General features: G+C 40.3%; 1 protein-coding gene across 1 annotated transcript in view; it reads right to left on the bottom strand.

Annotated features, from left to right (window-relative positions):
- Positions 1–20,944, bottom strand: part of HEATR6 (HEAT repeat containing 6) — a 32,490-nt gene that overhangs the window by 11,349 nt on the left and 197 nt on the right. Inside the window, exons 2-12 of the mRNA XM_010861710.1 lie at positions 18,455–18,562; positions 15,853–15,993; positions 15,272–15,387; positions 14,323–14,437; positions 12,755–12,856; positions 11,571–11,708; positions 9,508–9,806; positions 8,558–8,735; positions 4,520–4,726; positions 4,025–4,124; positions 794–1,149 (exon numbers count right to left, since the gene is read on the bottom strand). Of these exons, the coding sequence (XP_010860012.1) occupies positions 794–1,149; positions 4,025–4,124; positions 4,520–4,726; positions 8,558–8,735; positions 9,508–9,806; positions 11,571–11,708; positions 12,755–12,856; positions 14,323–14,437; positions 15,272–15,387; positions 15,853–15,993; positions 18,455–18,562 (1,860 nt within the window). The remainder of the gene's footprint in view (positions 1–793; positions 1,150–4,024; positions 4,125–4,519; positions 4,727–8,557; positions 8,736–9,507; positions 9,807–11,570; positions 11,709–12,754; positions 12,857–14,322; positions 14,438–15,271; positions 15,388–15,852; positions 15,994–18,454; positions 18,563–20,944) is intronic.

Genomic DNA, 20,944 nt, shown 5'->3' with positions numbered 1-20,944 from the left:
GAGAAGGGGACGACAGAGGATGAGATGGCTGGATGGCATCACTGACTCGATGGACGTGAGTTTGAGTGAACTCCAGGAGTTGGTGATGGACAGGGAGGCCTGGTGTGCTGCAATTCATGGGGTCACAAAGAGTCGGACACGACTGAGTGACTGAACTGAACTGAAGAAGATATAAGACCAAAGAGAACTAAACATTTATTTTAATTTTCAAATGTAGATATCAAAGATAAACTCTATAATTTCTTTCAGAATTATTATATAATCTATAACACCGATTGGCCATATAATACCTGAGATGACTAAAATGGCTGGCAATGGATGAATCTGACATTTTACAACCAAGCCCCTCCACCTACCCCCCACAACAAAACAACAAAGCATTCACACCTAAAACGTGAATTCACGGACAATTCCCACTAATACCAATGACACATGGCTTGGTTTTACATTATTTTCAGACTTACTCCTCATGAAGTAATCACGCTGTGAAGAAAGAATGTGTGTGTGTGTGTGTGTGTGTGTGTGTATGTGTGTGTGTGTGCGCGCGCTAGGTCACTTCAGTTGTGTCTGACTCTTTGTGACCGGCTCCTCTGTCCAAGGGATTCTCCAGATGAGAATACTAGAGTGGGTTGCCATGCCCTCCTCCAGGGACTCTTCCCAACCCAGGGATCAAACCTGTGTCTCCTGTGACTCCTGCATTGCAGGCAGATTCTTTACTGCTGAGCCACCAGGTAAGCCCCGTGAAAAAGAATGATTACTTCCATTTCAGAGAAGAGGAAATGAAACCTCCTACCTGCAAGGCCTCCAACCGCATGGGGAATGGCTCATAGATGCTTCCTCCTGCAGAACCAGCATCACTACCTGAACAGGAATCCTCCCTGGGTAGAACAACAATGGAAATGCAAAGTCGAATGAGCCAGCAGGGCTCTGAAGACAACTTTGGTGAGCTAACAGCTCCTTCTTCTACAAAGGGTCCTGAAGGGGCCTTCTTCCACCATTCAGGAGGACTGAGGTGAGGAGTGGCTGAGCTGCTGCCGCTGAGTCCGGAAGAACAGGGCTGTTGTAGAAGTAGCTGGACTTCAGGTAAAGGTGCGTGAGTGGACACTATGGCTCCCAACAGTGTGAGACTTGACACACGAACATTAACGTCTGTCAAAGGGAACAGTAAGAACCTATCACCATGGGAACGGTGACCACAGAGATCATAATTATCCGTGCAGGCAATTAAGAATTATGACTTTCTTGTTTAACCTGAATCTAATTAAACCTCTAGACAGAACTTCCAGTTTACAGGAAACACATGTATAAGTTAAACAATATCATAAGGAAAATATCCCACAAATTGAGGGTGAGACATACTGTAACAACTGGTAGGACTTCCCAGGTGTTCCAGTGGTTAAGAATCCACCTTCCAATGTGGGGACATGGGTTAGACCCCTGGTTGGGGAACTAAGGTCCCATGTGACTCGAGCAACTAGGGAGATGCCCCTGCACACCACAAAGAAGACCCAGTGCAGCCAAAAAAAAAAGACAACTGGCTTAGACCCTTCCAAAATCAATCATGAAAGAAAGAAAAAGAGTGGTGGGCCACTGTAGAGTCCAAAAGGCTAACGTGAGGGGACAGGACAAGATGGCACAGTAGGCTCTCTTCTCATAGAGAGGAAAATTACAGTCATGTAGAGCTACCATCTCAGAGAACGACCTGATGACCAGCAGAAAAAATTTTCCACAACTAAATTTTTTTTTAAAGCCATATTGAGACAAGTAGGAGGGGCAGAGACATGGTCTGAGAGGGACCTACACCCCTTGAGTGCTACAAACCATAGGCAGGAGAGATTTCACAGCCTTAGAGGTCCTCCTGAGGAGTGAGGGTTCTGAACCCAATGATGGGCTCCCCAGCCCAGGGGACCTGCACCAGGAAGATGATTCCCCCATAAACCAGTGGGGGTTACACCTGAGAGAGAGTTGGAGGGCTGTAGAGAATTGTGAATCCACTCCAAAAGGCTGTGCACAAAAACTCACTGGCTCCAGGTTATGGCACACAGACAGCAGTTTGAAAAGAAGCTGATCAAAGAAGGAGATTCACTGACTACTAATAAAGCATGCGCCTGAGGGTTTCTGAGAAGCTAGAGAGCGCCACTTAAAAAAAAATGTTTTTCCCCCCGTCTCTCTTGCTCTCTCTACTTAGCCAGGCACCGGCAGGTCCCTGTTCTGACTCTTGCCATTTAATTTATTAGCATGGGATCTGTGGATCCCACCCAACACATGCTCGTCTAATTCAGTTCCCAGTTACAGCCAGCTGCACTGGGAGCCAACCCCACACACTACCACAGCTGCAGAAAGCACGGCCCAGGAGCAACAGAAGGGCAGGCGCCACGCACACAGGGACACTCCTGGAGCACTGGGCTCTGGTGACCTGGGGGACCACACTCCCCGCCTCAGAGTTCACCTTCTGCACTTAGCCACTCTACCAGGAACAGGAGATGCAGCTGCTCTACCTGATACATACAAACAGACGATTAGGCAAAATAACACAGGTCTCAATAAGTTTAATAAGACTGAAATCATATCAAGCATCTTTTCCGACTAAAATCCTATGAGACAAGAAATCAACTACTAGAAAAACACAAACAAGTAGAGTCTAAACAACATGCCACTAAACAACCAATAGGTCACTGAAAAAAATCAAAAAGGAAAACCTTGAGACAAATGAAAATGCAAACACAGTGTTTCAAAATCTACTGCGTAAAGCAAAGGCTGTTCTAAAAGAGAAACTCATAGCAATACAGGCCTACCTCAGAAAGTAAGAGAAATCTCAAACAAACCATTTAACCTCATACCTAAAGGAACTAAAAAAAGAAAAACAAACTCAAAGGGAAAATAAAGATCAGAGTAGAAATAAATAAAATGATACACACACACACACAAAAACAATAGAAAATATCAATGAAACCAAAAACTGGTTCTCAAAAAGATAAACAAAATTGAAAAACCTTTAGCCAGACTCATCAAGAAAAATAGAGGGTCCAAATCAATAAAAGAGTCTGAATAAAAGGGCCCAAATTGCAAAGAGTCAGACATGACTGAACTGAACCGAAATCTGTAAAATTAGAAATGAAAGAGAAGATACAACCAACACCACAAAGGATTTACAAGAGATTACTACAAACAGTTCTATGCCAACAAATTGGACAACCAAGAAGAAATGGATAAATTTCTAAAAACATTCAGGGACCAATTACTAGTACTGAAATCAAATCACTGATCAAAAAATTCCATCCAAAACAAAAGCCCAGGAGCAGATGGCTTCAAGGGTGAGGTAAATTCTACCAAACATTTAAAGAAGACTTAATACCACTCCTTCTCAAACTACTCTAAAAAATTGAAGAGGAAGAAATGCTTCCACATTCACTGTATCAGGCCAACATTATCCTGATAGCAAAACTAGGTTTTATATTCCACTTCTTTCCAAAAAGAGGAAAATGTCTATATGTCTATCCATTTTCTACTTATATCTAAAGGCTATGAATTATTATATACCAAAGTAGAAGTGAAGAAGTGAAGTCAAAGTCGTCAGTTGTGTCCAACTCTTGCGACTCCCATGGACTATATATATAGTCCATGGGATTCTCCAGGCCAGAATACTGGAATGGGTTGCCTTTCCCTTCTCCAGGGGATCTTCCCAACCCAGGGATTGAACCCAGGTCTCCCACATCGTGGGCGGATTCTTTACCAGCTGAGCCACGAGGGAAGCCCCACTAGAGCAGAACCCCTACGATTTGCTCCGTCTTAATTGTAAAGGGATACTCCAGTCACTGCACTGATGCATTGAAAAGGCATTGAACTTAACAGCTGATTCTCCAAGTTATTTCTTATCAAAAGTAGGGTTCTGGCGATAGCTGGTTCCCCTCAAAGTTTGAGGATAATAAACAGAATTATCTTAGTGTTATAAAAATGTTCTGAATATTTTAAACTAGTAATCTAGATTTTATTGATATAAAGAAGCAATCAAACTACCACCAACCTTTGTGGCGGATATAAGGTTTTATCTGGTTCCAGACTTTGGTCAGCAGGCTGAGTTTCAGACGGTTATAAGGTGAATTTGATACCAAGTTTGCAAGACACTACAAAACACAAAGAGTAGCTCATTAATGGGCCTGATTAAGCCGCAGCACAGAGACAAAATTTAAAGCATTTAATTAAAAAACAAAGTCTTTACATTCATTTGAAAATCAGTTTTTTTTTTCTTTTCCCTTTTTAAAGGGAAAAGGGCACTTGGTACAACTTAAAAGGAATTGTCTTAGTAAATCATTTATTTGGCCATACAAAGAGATCACATATACAAAGATCACATATAGCTGTGATCAGACAAGTAGGAAGAACAGACTTCCAATCAGGTTATCTTTAATAAAATTACTTATATTCTTAAGTCAATTTATTTGTGGGCAATATAAACATTACACAAAACTGAAGTAGAGAAAGTGCCTCTGCCAACTCACTGATATCTTGGCACATTTACCTTAATGATTTGAGTGAGGGTCTGTGAGGATGATTCTGCCACCAAAGCTAACAAAAGACATCTGTGCAACTCTTTAATGCTGGAAGCGATCATTACGGAAAAGGGAGTGAAAGCCCTTTTGTGGTCACTGGTATCTTCAGCAACGGAAAGAAACTGCTTTGAGCCTTCCAAGATGGCAGATAAAACTTGCAGGGCACAGGCACGTGTCTGAAATTTCAGAAGGATTCACTTCAGTGAGTTAAAAATCAGGAGTCAAATCCCCTTCTTCCTATATATACTTTTCATTTTCAAAGTATTTAGATAATTTTAATTAGACGAATAAAGGCAATGTGATTTCTATCACGTCCTAAAAGTAGCTGTGGACTAAGGCACTTGCACCGTCATTCCCTACCCTCACTTAAAAAAAAACAAAGAACTTTAAATCACATTGCTCTTAGGTTTTCTTACTATAGGGAATAAGTCTAAGCTATACCATAGTATAGAAACCTAAAATCACGAGCATGAAAATAACTTAAGGACGAGAAGCCTAGTTTAGTCGAGCATAAAGCCAACGGACAAGAGATAAGTCAACAGCCTGTGGGGTGGAAAAAGATAGACCCATCTACGATCTGTTTTACATCAAAGTTCCTGAGGACATTCTGCTTTACATTCTACCCTAAAGCATCCATGAGCGCTCAGTGTCAATTAAATAGGATCTTTGGAACTCCATGCATACTCAGCTTGGCAGACACCATTAGTGACCAACTTTCAAAAATATTCTTAGGTACAGAAAATAACACTAGCTCCAATAAAAACCTTTGATACTCAAAGAAATACTATTAAATATAACCTTATGGATGGAAAGGAAAATACGGGCACCTCTGTCAGTGGACTGCTGTTATCTGTCAGGAATAGTGCCTTTGAATCAAGATTTTCTTTATAAGCTTAATTACTTTTAATTGGTACTCTGACAATTCTGCAGCATTAAAAATCAGAAAGGAAAAAATAAATGGAAAGAAAGCCAAATTTAACCAAAATGGAATGTAGGTGATAAATGCAGGACTACTAATGAAACACTACTGTACTGTCTTTGGTCAGCTCACCCCAAAAGGCCAATTGAAAAGACTTTTAAAAAGCAAGGAATCAACATTATAACTTTAGGATCTAATCTAAATATTTACTCAGTAAGAAGCACATCAGAGTCTGGTGTGAAAAAGGTTTTCCAGAAAATCTTCAACTGTGTTATCTCCAAATTGCTGCTGTTGTTCAGGAGTTAAGTTGAAACAAATCATTTCTACATACCTTTTAGAGAGTAGAATCATAAACAAAAAAACCAAAGTTTTTGTGAGAACAAATTTATAGTACAGCAGAATGAGTCTTTGGAATTAAGCATAATCACTTAAGAAAGTTAGGAAGTTGACAATGTATGAGGACAGTGGTGTGTGTGTGTATGTGTGTGGTGTGTGTGTGGGGGTGGGGTGGGGTGGAGAGAGAGATCTCAAGCACAAGTCAGCTGATCCAAGAACTTAGATAAGGGGTTACCAAAACTCTTCTGTAAAGGGCCAGTAGTACAAATTTTATATTCTAGATTTTGCACACCACAGAGTCTTTGTTGCAACCACTCAACTCTGCTATGGCAGCACAGATGCTGTATAAATAAATAAATGTTTCTGTTTTCAAATAAAATTTTTCTTTTCGACAGTGAAATCTAAATTTCATATAATTTTTGCATGTCACAAAATATTCTTTTTATTAAAAAAAAATTAAAGCATTAAAAACCACTTAACTCATAGATCATACAAAATCTGGTAGTGAGCCAGATTCAGCCCATTGGCCATAGTCTGCCAACCCTCTGATTAGACCACTGGCTGGTCTTAACTGAAAAAGGTAGATGTTATGCTAAAGAAACTGCCATTTCTATAAAATGTAATTAAAATCTACAATTTTAAGAGCTTGCCAACCAAACAAAATTAAAAGCCAAGCCGTAAAAAGAAACTAATATTCAAAATAAAAAGTTTTCAGCTCAATTAACTTTGCTTCCTAATTGGGAAAAAGCATTTCTAACTATCACAGATGAAAACAAAAGAATGTCAGTGAGGGGCTTCCCTGGTGGCTCAGTGGTAAAGCACCCACCTGCCAATGCAGGGGACACAGTCTGGTCCACATCCTGGCCCCGTATGACCCCACCCCTGTGCAGAGCAACTAAGCCTGTGCACCACATTGTCGAGCCTGCACCCTAGAGCCCATGCTCCGCAACAAGAGACGCCACCTGCGCACTGCAACTAGAGAAGAGCCCCCACTCAGCGCAGCTAGAGAAGAGCCCACAAAGCAAAGAAGGTCCAGTACAGCCAAAGTAAATAAATAAAATTATACATAAAAAATTTCTCAGTATGTCAGTGACAACTGTGCTTCCAACTGAATGCACCACAGGTTTATACCAGAGCTGCCATGACCTCCAAACCATCATCAGTGTGCACTTGAGGAGAAGCTATGACACTACTGTCCTGTCACGTTTCATCCTGGCTAAGGGAAACCTCAGTCTATGCTCCCCAACTCCATACTCGACAAGCACCCGAGAAAACGACCACTCAGCTTTTACACATGGCTGCACCTTTAAACCTAGCTCTGATCAATCCAAAATGCTATTCCACTCCAGTGACATGAACTAGGTACTTTTAATTTTCACACATAACTTTCTAGCAGTCTTTCTAAAAAGCCTCTCTCACCGATAAAACACTTCTTAACATCATTAAACATTTCAAAAATAAAAAAGATATAAATATGAAAATTATGTCAACCTACTTTCTTCTGCATATTCTCAGATATTTACTGCAGTTCTGTTCAGCTGGAGGGTCTTCAAAAATATAAATACATATATATATATTTTCAATTTTTATAGCAGTTTTCCTTCCAATTACTAGACTGTCCTCATTAGTTATTTATTTGCCACCATCATTTTCCATTTTCCTCCCAGGTTCTCATTTGTTTATGATTCAGTCAGTTGGAAACATTTTTACCAGTTTAACTATTTAGTATAGAGAGTATCTGAAATTACCCTATAAAACATTTTTTGTGCTCATAATTGAGGCTAGTTTATTTTTCTTCACTCTATGAAAAATGTCGAAGGGTCATTTAGAAGTTTCCTTATATAGTAATCAGCTAATCAAGGAGATGATCAAAGGGAGTTCCAATGCATTATGAATTGCTAGCCTTCCTCCTTGCTTTTAAGGGAAAAATTCTAAAAACAGAAAAGAAATAATACTATTGACCTCATTAAAACTATTTACTTTGAGAAAGTAGGTTGGTTACCTGAGGACATGAGATACCATTCAGCATGACTTTTTAATGTTCATTATCGTTAAGGGGAATCTAAACAGCAGACTACTTTCCTTATTTGGGTAAAAAGCTAACTTCCGGAGAAGAGTTAACATATCCAAGAAGAGGCAAATATCTGATCAGCCACAGCTACCTTGCTGTAGCTATCCACGACTGCCAAGTTATTTTTTCTTTTTTAAAAACAAGTTTTTCTCATTAGACTATGTATTACTATTTATTACTATGATTTGAAAAATACAGAAAAGTAGGAAGAAAAAAAACCACGTTGGGATCATAAAATTCTCTATCAATACTTTCATAAAACATCATCCACATTCCCCAGCCTTACATATCTTTCATAACCACTATATATCATGATATTCCAGTGTGTATTTAAGCCATTTTGAATTTTTTTTCTATTGTAAACACCATGGCAACACTATCATAAAAGAAACGGATGCACAGCTGCTTCAGTGCAGTTCAGAGAGGACACTGAAGCAGCAACGCAGCGTGCTCATGCCGCAAGCCAGCCCTGGGGCAGAAGGCCGCAGCGTGGTCTCCCTCAACCTGACAGCCACGTAAGCCCTATCCTCCTATCCCCCTGCCCATCGAGTGCTTCTCAAGTCAGGACTTGGGTCAGTATTAGTAAGAGCCTTGTTCTGATGCGATCAGATGGGGCAGAGGGAACAACAAAGACTTGTGAAGTCGTCCTAGTTGTAACACTTAGAATTTAAACGCTCTTACCTTTGGAGAAGGATCTTTTAGCGTAAGAGTCATCAGGGACACAGACTGTGGGCTTCCAAGCTCTGGTGTATCAGGAACAAAGGCTGACCAGTAGCCATAGAGAACTCTTTTTTCTATTGATTTTATAGTAGAAAGAAAACACGCTAATGCTCCTTGGCGAACTCTGGCTTGGTAAGACCTTTAACAACCAAAAGAAGGAAGAAAAAAGTCTTTTAATTGCTTTTAAAAAGATGAGCATGAAACACTATTTTTTACAGGCAACTCAAATGATACAGTGAGAAATTCAGCATTCCACTCCACATAAGTCTGAAAGATGCTAACATATTTTTTAAATTATTTCAAAATGTGGTCAAAACATGTTAAAGCAATTTGTTTACAAAACAAGTTAATAAGGTTGATAGTTAAAAAAAAAAACTACTAGCTAGCAAATAAGAGGGCAACATTTTGATATTAGGAAATTAGTACACAATATGAGATACTCCAGAGTACCCATTCATCCAACAGACAGGTACTGAGAATACCTAAGTATGTGCCAGGCACTGTGCTGAGGCTGGCAGCCAGAAACAAAGCTCCTGCCCTTGACAAGCTTATTATGGCAAAGACAGACAGTTAAAGAGACCTTAGCACAGTAATCAGAGACGAGTCACGTAAGGGAGTGACTGGAACAGGGAGTCAGAAAAGGCTTCTCAGAGCGTGACTGTTGAGCTCACATAGAAGATGAGTAGTGGTTAATAAGGCAAGAGGCAAAACAAGGAAAAGAAAGAATAAACCCAGGCAGAGGAACCACATGGACAAAGGCAGAGGAGAGAACAATGCAAACTGCAGAGTAACGCAAAATCCCACATAAGTGAGAATCTTCAAGTTACAGCATGTGCAATAGACTTTAAGGTTATGAGCTTATACACTCAATTCAGAATATAAAGCATAAAAATATAACAAAATACTACTACCTCACTTTATTCTGCATGCCTCCTTCAGCATCAGAATAGTCTGACTCACTACTGCTGACCCTCTTCCAACTGGAAGAGCTGAAGGGTGAAGAGACTCGGTCTTTTCCTGCCGCTCCACTTGCAGCTAACGGCAAACTCTGAGCACCCGGGGGGGAGGGGCACTGAGTGTCCCCTCTGTGCAGGTTCAGTCTGCCTGCGCCAGCGACTGGGGCCACTTCTCTTTCACCACTGGACTCCTCCTCCTCCTCCTCTCCTTGCTGGATTTTCTTCGCTTTTACTTTTGATTTTTTCTTTTTATTCTGATTTTAGGAGCAAATGAAAACATGTACATGATAGCTATTGGTAACTTCTCATTTGATAATTACTTAGTATGTCCCCAACATGTAGTATGGACAAAGAAGAAGAGAAGAGAAAAAAGCGGCACTCACTCAACACTCTCTGTGTCAGGCACTACGCTAAGTGCTGACGTACACCTTTCTGGACTGTAAGAAACAAGGTGTGAGATACATGGGACAGAGCAAAACGTGTCATCTGGGTTTAAACACTATTGCTGTGAGCCGGGGCAAATCATTTAGCCTCGCTGAGCTTGCCCGTCCTCATCTGTTTAAGTACAAGCTAATGCCACCTGCCTTGCCCGGCTGTGAAAGCATTCAGGCTTTTCAACAGAGGTTCTGCAAGAGATTGAGGTCACAGAAAATGACCTGGGTGACTGTCTTCTCAGTTCTCGCAAATAGGATATACAGCTAGTACCACTCTAGATGCCTAGGAAAAACGTGACTCCATTACATACAATCCATGTTTTAGGGCACTGCTGCTGCTGCTAAGTCGCTTCAGTCGTGTCCGACTCTGTGCGACCCCATAGACGGCAGCCCACTGGGGCTCTGTAAATACAATGTAAACACCAATTTCTTCCTTTCTTCTACTTGCTTCTCTCAGACATCCAAAGGTCTTTGGAATCTGTGCCCTCCTCTGCATGCCCAAGGTCCCTAACCTCATCACCTCTACCTTGGATAATTACTGTGGCTCCAGACTTCTTACCCTTTTACTTGCTACCACTGAGATTTTTCTGAAATGCAAATCTGATCATATCACTCCCCTACGTTAAGATTCTTCATTTCTACCACCTAAAAGATAAAAACCCAACCTCCTTAGCACAGGGTTGAAAGACCCTTATGATTTGGCCTCTGCTACATACCTGCCCCACCTTCCCTTCTGCCCACCTGACACTCTAGCCCACAGGTTAATAAATAGGCTGCATGCATTCACACTCCCCATGGTTGTTACCCATTGCTCTCTCGGGAAAAAGCACTCTCCTTCCTTCTCTGTACTCATTCCTGAGGCTCAGGTGAGCCACTGTGTCTTTTAAAAAAGCACTCCTTACTCGTCTATTGGTTGCCCTGAATGTGCCCCTAGAATATGCTGTGGATATTCTGATGAAAGAAATCATAAGACTGCAATATGGTTGTTTGTTTATCCACCTTCACCTTTTCCCTCAAATTCCTAAAACCAGAGTCAATGTTCCTAATGCCTAGCACAATGTCTGGGATATAACAGGTGCTCAGTAAATGATGAGTAAGTCAATGAGTGAAATAATTTCGAATTATAAGCATTTCTCAGGTAATATACTTTTAGGTGCAATACCTAGGCTGTGTATCTGTATGGTACTCCAACAGAAACATGAGGGAGATGGCAGCTGTCTGGAAAGACCGAGAAATCTGACAGTGGCAACAGAGGCCTATAATGTTTTGCAACCAGACTTTTAGAGAAAACGTCTGCTGAGCTGTGGTCCAGAGCATTTGAGGGGTGAGGATGACTGGCTATGGGTATAAAGTGAATGCCCGTGTTTATAGCTGTTATACTGCCTGAACCACTTACAAGTATTAAGATGCTCTAACTGGTATTTTTAGCCATCTGATGAATTTAAACTTACTATGCTAAAAATCCTAAGCTGAAATAAAATTCAAGGTGAGCCTTGGCACAGCAGTGATGCAAATCATAGAAAACACACGGAGCAAGCAAGTGAAAACAGTCCATAGCTTAAATCTAAATAGACGTAAGTGTACCACAGCTGGGCGAGAAGTGCTGGACTCCGACTGCTGCGGCTGGATGGGCGGCCGTCCATCGTACTGAGGAAGCGGAGTTGGGTACAACACAGTGGGCATCTCTATGTTTAGTCCAGGGAGTCCGTGGAACATGGATTTCTAATAAAGATTAAGGAGACACACATACACAATGAATCATAAAACAAGGTTATTCACCATATTCTGAATCACACAGATGAACAAACTGATGTTTAAAAGCTTTACAAAGAAAACTAAAATGGGATAGAAAACAGATTCCCTGAAGGATTAGGGCTTAAAGAAGAGTTTAATCTCATCTAGTCCAGAGAGATCTGGTTTGGCTAGGTTTAAGTTAAAATTTTATTTACTTATTACTTTTGCTTATTAATTTAAAAATTTTATCCAATCAGTTTTACCTAATTATTTTATCTGTGATTTTTTAAAACTCATCTCTCATATCCATATCCAAATCTAGCTCTCTATGTATTTGGAAGCAGGGGCGATGGCACGGGAAAAAAATCAAAATTTTAGTCATAATAAAGCAAAGTTATCATACGTGACTTTGATCTAAGACCACCACAAAGTTCTTACTATTTCCCAGTTGAAATGAAGACAGCTGGATCCTCAGAGAGGCTGACCTGACTTTCCCACTGACTGGCAGGCTCAGAAGCCAAAGGATGACAGCCTAATTATACATGTCTTCTTCTTTTTTTTTTGGCAGCACCTCACGGCATGTGGAATCTTAGTTTCCCAGCCAGGAATGGAATTCAGGCCCCCTCCATTGGAAATGTGGAGTCTTAACTGCTCTACTGCCAGGGAAGTCCCCCTAACAATACACATCTTGACTGGCCTGCCTACTACATGGGAGCTAAAGGCAAGGAGAATATCTGGTTCTTCTTCCAAGTCCAAACAGATTCAAGACAAACTAAAATAATCTCAGATCATACCTCATTAACTAGTCCTGATAAAATTTTAGAATTCTGATAAGTCTACTAAAGCAAGATTTATTCTTTTCGGTTTTTAATTTTAAGTATGTTTGAAAACGAACATTTTATTCTTCTCTCTTAAAATATGATATTCTAAAGCTAGCCTTGGAGTAAAGAGGTAAGCCGTCCTTACGCCTGAGGTGTCCACAGGAAAGACACTAACCACAGTGAGGACTTGGGGTTTAAAGAGGCAATGCTTACCTTCAGCACAGCTAGAAGAGCTCCCAGTTCATCAGTCTGTGTCAGTTTCATCTTCCCACCATTTAGGAGAGACTGTATACCTTTTAAGGCATTTTGCAACAACTAGGGGGAGAAAAGAGAAAAAGTTAAAAAGTAAATGAAATTTGTTTGTCCAGGGATCAACTTTCTAGCACTTCGTAGGATGGAAAAGAAAAGACCTTTAGGCGATTAAAAAAAAACAAACTTTAGATGTGGGACGGGGAGAGAAAAACAAAGATGAAGATCCAGAGAACAGAGCTGATGATCGACTACCAATTATTTTCTTGAAGAATAGAGTGCTTTTATTGAGTACGAGTGGTCTTTTTGTACATGTTCCTAAGCCAGCATATACTAATGGTGAGCAAAAAAAAAAAAAAGATGTTTAGTGGGAAGAATATGATAGGAATAAAAATGTGGTGGCAGAGATCAGAAACAGGAAATCTCTTTTATCATGTAACCACAGGAGCTCTTTTATCTTATTTTTTTTTTACAGCAGCTTTTAAAAGCAAAGGAATGCATGTGGGAACAGGATTCTGGAGGGCAATTCTGATCAGCATTAACTTTTTGGCCAGTAATCTCATTTATAGGATTCTGTACTTAAGAAAAACTCTCTACAGGGAAAGGATATGAACTGTAGCCTTGTGTAAAGTAGTAGAAATGCTGAAAAAAACTTTCATTTCCATCAGTTATGACAATGATTATTTAAGAAGCTAAACCTCTGCTACATATGAAACTTAACAATAACAGCAAGCACTTTCCCAAGCATTTTAAATGCTTTTAGATCATATATACCTCATAAGACCTCTACAAGGTAGTTATAACCTCTGTCCCATTCCAGAGATGAAGAACACATAGGCTCAAGATCTTGCCAAGGTCTCCCAGCCGTAGCAGTTGTAAAACATGAGGTACATCAAGAGGTACTAAGAAGATGTTCAAGATGTATTAACTTTAAAAAGGAGAGTTGCAAAACAGCACACTAAATATGATGCCATTTAAAAATTTAAAATATGCTCATTTTTTAGAAATACAGAAAAAGAAAACCTGGGGGCATGGAGAACAAATTGCTCCCAGTAGTTTTATCTAAGCAGACTTTATATAAGAAATTTTCACCACCTTTGATCTATAATTTTTGAAAAGTGTTACTGAATTTAAATCACATTAATAAACTATCATCTTTGCATCAGATTTTTTTAAAAAGAAATAAAATACTGCAGATTTTGTTGAAATCCACCCCTTTACCTTCCATCTAAAAGACAGTCACTAGTCTGAAACTGTACAGCTTTTAAAGTCAGGAGTGGAAAAGTACTTTTAAGAACTTAGAATTGCAAAACAAAAAACAATGGCAAAACAAAACAAACAAAAACATTTCTTGTGATTTAAATCTGAAAGATGATTTCAGTCTTTTTAGGTTATAATCATTCCCCTATGCATGTATCTCTAGACAAAACTAATACAAGCAACCAAATTAAACTCTTAATAGCAGCTTTCATTCCACTGCTGCTTCTAGACACATCGGTAATCGTCATAAGATTAGAGGTAGTCTCACCCACCATGCAGAACGTGATGTCATCCATGTCAGATGATTTTGGAGACTGTAAAGTGGTCAAGAAAACTTGGAAGCAGATATTTTGGTAGGGCTCCTCCAAGTACGGCTGTCCGGGCACACTAAAACACATACAGAGAAAGCAACTCAAAACGCAGTTGCCTTTGAAATAGGGCTTGCAAAAGAGTAACAGTACCATTGACTAATGGAATTGGGATATATCCTGAATCAAACTGTATCACAGAAGATTATGCACTTTGGTTAACTACTGCTGTGGACAGGCACAAGGCTGGAAGGAACAGGAAGAAGAATGGTTTCCTCAGGGAAACGTTACAGAAGTTGGTAGGGAAACAAATACACAGAAAGAGAAATCATTTTTATTCTGCTTTTCGGTTCTTAGAGGGAAATAATACAGATGTCCAGCTAGAATCACACCGTTGGACCTGCCTCCTGAGCCACTGGACAATACGGCAATGTGGAAACAAGATATTACACATCCGTTCAAGCTTGGGTTGCTCACTTTCTATTGCATGAATCCAGAACTGGGCAGCTGGTATTGCTTCTATTTTCTTTGAATAAATTGGCCATGACAGATATATCTCACCAAAGCTTAAATTAGTATGAATATATCCTTCTAAAAGATTTAATACGGTTACAATTTATACCAACAGAAAAACAAAACCTCAACACACTGCACATATTATCACTTTCACCATATTTTAGAAATAAGGCCCTAGTCTATTTTTTCCTTTACTTCTTTATGAGCTTTCTTTACAAGCAATGTTAAAATAAAAAATAAACAACATAAGATGATCTTATTAGCAAAGAGCATGAGAAATGCAACATAAGATTATTTTTCTAAGTTGGCTCTGGCTTCAGACAGATTGAACCACCTACAAAAGGCCCATGAGAGGCCCTGTCTTATCACAGCTTGGGAAATGACTGAATCCACATACCTGAGACATAAGTTTGCCATACAATGCACTGCAGCTCTCCTAACTTCAGGGTCCGACTGAGCCAAGTCGCTCAACTTCATCAAGAGTCCACTCTTGCCAAGCAAGTCTGGAAGGTACTGAAACAAAATCACAGCCAATGTTGGCCGAAGGAAAGCTGCTAAGAAAATATTATTTTTTAAACAGATTTCTTTTTTTTTCAACTAAAGGAAATTTAAGTACCAAGAGACTAGTTGCTAGGTAAATCCTTCAGATAGGCATACAAAAATATGCCAAAAAACATCAGTAAGGATCAGTACTCTCAGCCAAGCCTGCTGCTGAAGCTCTCTCGTCTTGGCTTGGCTGAATACATGAAAGGTAATGATAATAACGACTGATATGTACCAAGTCCCAAGCACTTTACAAATGAGACTTCACCCCCAGAGGAACTATTTTACACATGAGGAAACAAGGCTCAGAGTGACTGAGTAAGGGTTACTCAAGGTTACACATTTAAGTAATGGCAGGAGAGAAATCTCAACACATGCCTGCGGGTTTAGAGCCTGTGTTCTCAACCTTCAAAGCAAAGACAGAACACAGTTTACCTTTTGACACTTTGAGCCATTGCAGTAAACCAGGGCTGCCAGAGCTTGGAGAATCTGCATGTGCGTCCAGGAACTGCACTGCTGAATAGCAGAAATAGTATATGCCAACAGAAAATCCAGGTTCTGCTCGTCAACAATCACCTATCGAGAGGGAAAAATAAATATGATCTAACTTTTAAAAAAATATTCCTTTTCAGACATGAATGCTCACCTGAATCAAGCTGTGTGTGAGAGAGTACATGTGTGTCCATATTTTTTTGTCAAAAAGATCTGATCGAGAGAACCTTCTTCTTGCCCCAGTGTCTGCTCCCTTCTTTCCCTTCAATCCTTCCACTCCAAATAGAACCTGGCAAAGTCCTTGTAACTTTTTCTTGAACTAACCAGACAGTGGCAGTTGTAAATACACAGATGTTAAGTCTGATCCACTGAAAAGAAATTTTTTAAATTTTATTTTTTTAATGTCTACAATGTTGTATTGGTTTCAACTATGTTTCTTTATACCTGGTAAATGCTTGACAAACACACTGTGACTAAATATGCCTGCTAAATAGCTATTATGTCTTTGCTATGATGTGGGGAATATAACAGGAAGAAATAGCATATTCCTGTCCTTAAGGAGTTTATGATTTTATTGGATAAAGTACACTAATCCAAGTATCAATTCATGGACAACTTAAATAAACTGTCTTCAAATGCCAGAAACTTGTTCAGGGCTATGGGTGCCATGCATGATCAGGAACTTTACTAACTGTCAGTGTTAAAAAGATGATATAGCTAAGAATGTAGGCTTCCCAGGTGGTGCTGCTGCTGGTGCTGCTAAGTCGCTTCAGTCGTGTCCAACTCTGTGCGACCCCATAGACGGCAGCCCACCAGGCTCCCCCGTCCCTGGGATTCTCCAGGCCAGAACAGGTGGTGCTAGTGGTAAAGAAACCAACTGCCAATGCAGGAGATACAAGAGACGCAGGTTCGATCCCTGGGTTGGGAGGATCCCCTGGAGAAGGAAATGGCAAGCTGCTCCAGAATTCTTGTCTGGAGAATCCCACGGACAGAGGAGCCTGGCAGGCTATAATCCATAGGGTCACAGTCCATAGAGTCGGACATGACTGAAGTGGCTTATTAGCACACGTAGCTAAGGATAGCCAATGTTCAGACGCCACCACATTAGTCTGAAAAATTCTAAACTCTAAAACCGTCTTATTTCATTTAGGAAGTCACAAGTATCAGACACAGTTGGCCACCTGCAGCATTCATCTCCTCTTTCCTTGCTGGCAGAGGGCTGATCTTATTTGGATGTCCACCTTTCCCACATGAGACCTGAAGGTAAATCCCAATTCTGCTAAGACAGTGGTTTTCCATCAGTGGCGATTTTGTCCCCCAGGGAACACCTGGCACTGTCCTGTAGACACTTTTGACTGTCACAGCTGGAGGAATGCTACTGGCATCTGCTGAGTAGAGGCCAAGATGCCGCTAAACATCTTCCAATGCACAGGACAATCCCTCATAACCCAGATTTATCCAATCCAAAATATCAACAGTGCTGAAGATGAGAAACCCTGATAGAAGGGTTGAGCTGCATACTGTTAATCATTTAGGGAGCAGAAGTCCTCCAGGTGATTCTAATGAGCAGTCAAGGTTGAAATTCCTGGTTTAAGCCATTCACGGTAATTCCATTCCCTGATTAGACTGCTACAGAGGGGTCCTAATACCACCTAGGTCTCTCCAGCCTGGTATCAGGGAAAATTTGCTGGAGAGTCTAGGGGGTAAGCTTCCTCATTCTTAAATAAAAGAGAAAGAAAATAAATAGTTCTTTTGCTTCCGCTGGGTGTTATTTACTTATTTTCCATGGGATTCCTGGATTTTAGGCATCTTATGAGTGTGAGAGATGTTAGCTCAGGACAACCCATCCACTTAGCATGGCAGAATGGAAAGATGCCAGAAAGCTTCTTAATTATTAAATGCTCTTAAAGCTGCATTCCTTGGAGCGTGTGATGTAAGATAATTAAAAAAAAAATTATTTAGCTATTCTGGGTTGTCTCTTCTGTTTCTTGCAACCAGAAGCACCTCAGATTACTTAGTTGATAAGTTCTGTGCTAACTACATTCAAATACTCATGTAGTAGTTTACAGTAAGAGCCTCAATTTTTGAACTGTTCCTAAAAAGATATCAGGGATCTTTTTATCTAGGGCCCCACCCCAGCTAAGCAACTTCTTAGGTTAGATGACAAAAATGGTAGCTTTGGGAGAGGGAAAAAAATATTGATAGGAAAGAGGTTGGGGATATTTCAACTTATTCTTAGATATACGTTTAGTCAAATATTAATACATCTTTCCTGAAAAATTCTAAGGTCTGGGGGCTTGAATGATATTGGTTTCCTGAAACAAACAGACAGGAATCCCTCTGATGGACAAACTGGCGGAAAACTTTCTTTTTTTGGTCAGTTATATTTGTTTTGATATAATTCTTAGTAAGGCAATTGTTTCTCATATTTGCAAAGCTTTTGAAAAGACCAGGCTATCATTCCTAACACAGATGTAGTATCTCAAAGATAGTTACTTATTCTCAAAAGTCATGATCTGAATTCTAAAGTTACCTACAGGATTACCTGTAACGTGTTAAGTAAATGGTGGATAAGCTGAGACAATTTGCTGACAAGATGATTCTGATTAAGAGGCACGAGTCGGCACGCTTGGACAAGAAGAGTACTGACATCCTACAAAAAACAAACAAACAAAAAGAATGAAAAGGTGCTACACCTATTAGTCAAGGGAAGACCCGCCCCCAACAGCCAAATGAGAAACTAAAAGTGAACATTCACACTCAAAATGAGTTAAGATGAAAGCATAAACACAGCATGTGCTAAAAAAGGAGGAAAAGAATCAATGATTTTTATACAGTCAAGGACTCCACAGAGTCTCTACATATGTAGAGACAGTACAAATAAATAACCTAGTAAAGGATTCCAGAATATAATAGCACACACCAAAATTAAAAATACCAAAGGTAAGCAAACTGAATTTGCAATGCCACTGGGAAAATCAGAAATCACACTTGCATAAATTTAATGCAGTTAGAAAATCTTTTTTTTTTTTTTAAAGGAAACTATCTGGAAATAACACCTCTCATTCATCTCTTGATGTTTATTGAACTAAAAGGCTCTGAGCACCTGCTTTGTGCCAGGTCTTTGGGCTCCAAATGTGAACATATTCCTGAACCTCAAAGAGCTCACAATCTAGCGAGGGAGACAGAAATACTGCTCACACATAATTAAAGTGAATTGGGTGCTGAAAGAATTAACTGCAAATTCTACTGGGAAACAGTAATTAGGTAAGTCCTGTAGAGACAATTTTTAAACAGAACCTAAAATGATCTGAAGGATGAGTACAACTGCCAGTCAAGGTTGTAGACGTCAAGGTCGTAGACAATGCAAGCAAAGGGAATGGAGTGGGCAGGTCTGGAACAAACACCAGTACCTGCCTGAGGAACGGCAAGTTTCAAATGACTGCACGCAACCCACAGAAGCAAGAGTGACAGAAGACTGGAAAGGCACAAATTATACAAATAAAGCAAAAGTCTCCGATTCCTCCCTTAATTCCACTCCGCTCCCTGGTGACACAAACTATTACTGCATTGTAAACTCTCCCATACATTGTTTTGAACTTTTTGCATCTATAAATGTATATTTATTTTCAAGCCCTCCGCCCCCTATAGTGGTCTCATACTGTAACTTTGCTTTGGCCAGTTACCAATATGCACTGAAGATCTTCCCAGGTCAGAGTTTCACTTTTCTAGTGAGATTCCTTTCCCACTAAAGAAAAGACCACTCCCACAGGACAGCAAATAATGGTATGCAGAACGGCTGCAGACAGCAAGTTAGAGGAGACTGGTGAACAGTCCAGGAGAGTCATCTTGCCTCAGGCATTCGCAATGCAAATAGAGAGGAGGGGATGGAACTGAGAAACATTTCCTAGACAGATTCTGAAGAATCCAGATTGGAAGGATCTGTAAAGGAGGGTGAAGAACCAGTATCTGCACCTGTGTCCTGTGTGACTGGGCGCACTCTGTTTGTATGCGTTGAGGCATGTGACAGATTGGGGATGGAGTGGGTGTATGGAGATAAAGAACCAATTTTTGAGAACTGTCAAGTTTGAGATGCCTGTGAGCGCCAGAAGACAGCTTATGACTGGGTTTACAGAATTTAGTAAGTAAGTAGTATCCAAGGCCTGATGCGTGTGAATAATATATACAAAAAGTACTTCTAAACAGACAGAGAGGGTGAACTAGCATGGAGGAACAGAAAATGGCCAAAACTCATAGTTCTCATTCTAGTTCTGCCTTTTGCCAGCAATATTAGAGTGGACCCTTGTAAGCGTCCGTATGTTTATCAATAAAATAGACCTAATAACATCAAGGTGAAAGAGGAGAGTGAAAAAGTTGGCTTAAAGCTCAATTTTCAGAAAACTAAGATCATGGCATCTGGTCCCATCACTTCATGGGAAATAGATGGGGAAACACTGGAAACAGTGTCAGACTTTATTTTTTTGGGCTCCAAAATCACTGCAGATGGTGACTGCAGCCATGAAATTAAAAGACGCTTACTCCTTGGAAGAAAAGTTATGACCAACCTAGATAGCGTATTGAAAAGCAGAGACATTACTTTGCCAACAAAGGTCCGTCTAGTCAAGACTATGGTTTTTCCAGTGGTCATGTATGGATGTGAGAGTTGGACTGTGAAGAAAAGAAAGCTGAGCGCCCAAGAATCGATGCTTTTGAACTGTGGTCGGATACGACTGAGCAACTGAACTGAACTGAATAACATCCAAGGTTCCAAAATCCCTGGAACTGTGCACGGTGAAGTGAAGAACGTGGTAGTAGGGAATTTTATACACACAGAGTTCCGGACGCGGGGAGCGGAGGGACGGGAAAGCGGCACCAGAGATGACACCTGCGATGTTATCAGAGCACAAGTCGGCAAGCTGGAATTTTAAAGAAGCGACTGTACCAGGCACCGCAGTGTCTTCCGGAAAGAGGAGGCTAGAGACTGCACCATGGTCGGAGGGGGCAAACTAAGCCTGCGACTAAGCATTGTGAAGCA

Source organism: Bison bison, unplaced genomic scaffold (genome assembly GCF_000754665.1).
Source record: "Bison bison bison isolate TAMUID 2011002044 unplaced genomic scaffold, Bison_UMD1.0 scf7180017864472, whole genome shotgun sequence".
Taxonomy (NCBI): domain Eukaryota; kingdom Metazoa; phylum Chordata; class Mammalia; order Artiodactyla; family Bovidae; genus Bison; species Bison bison.
This window is presented reverse-complemented; position numbering and strand designations above follow the sequence as displayed.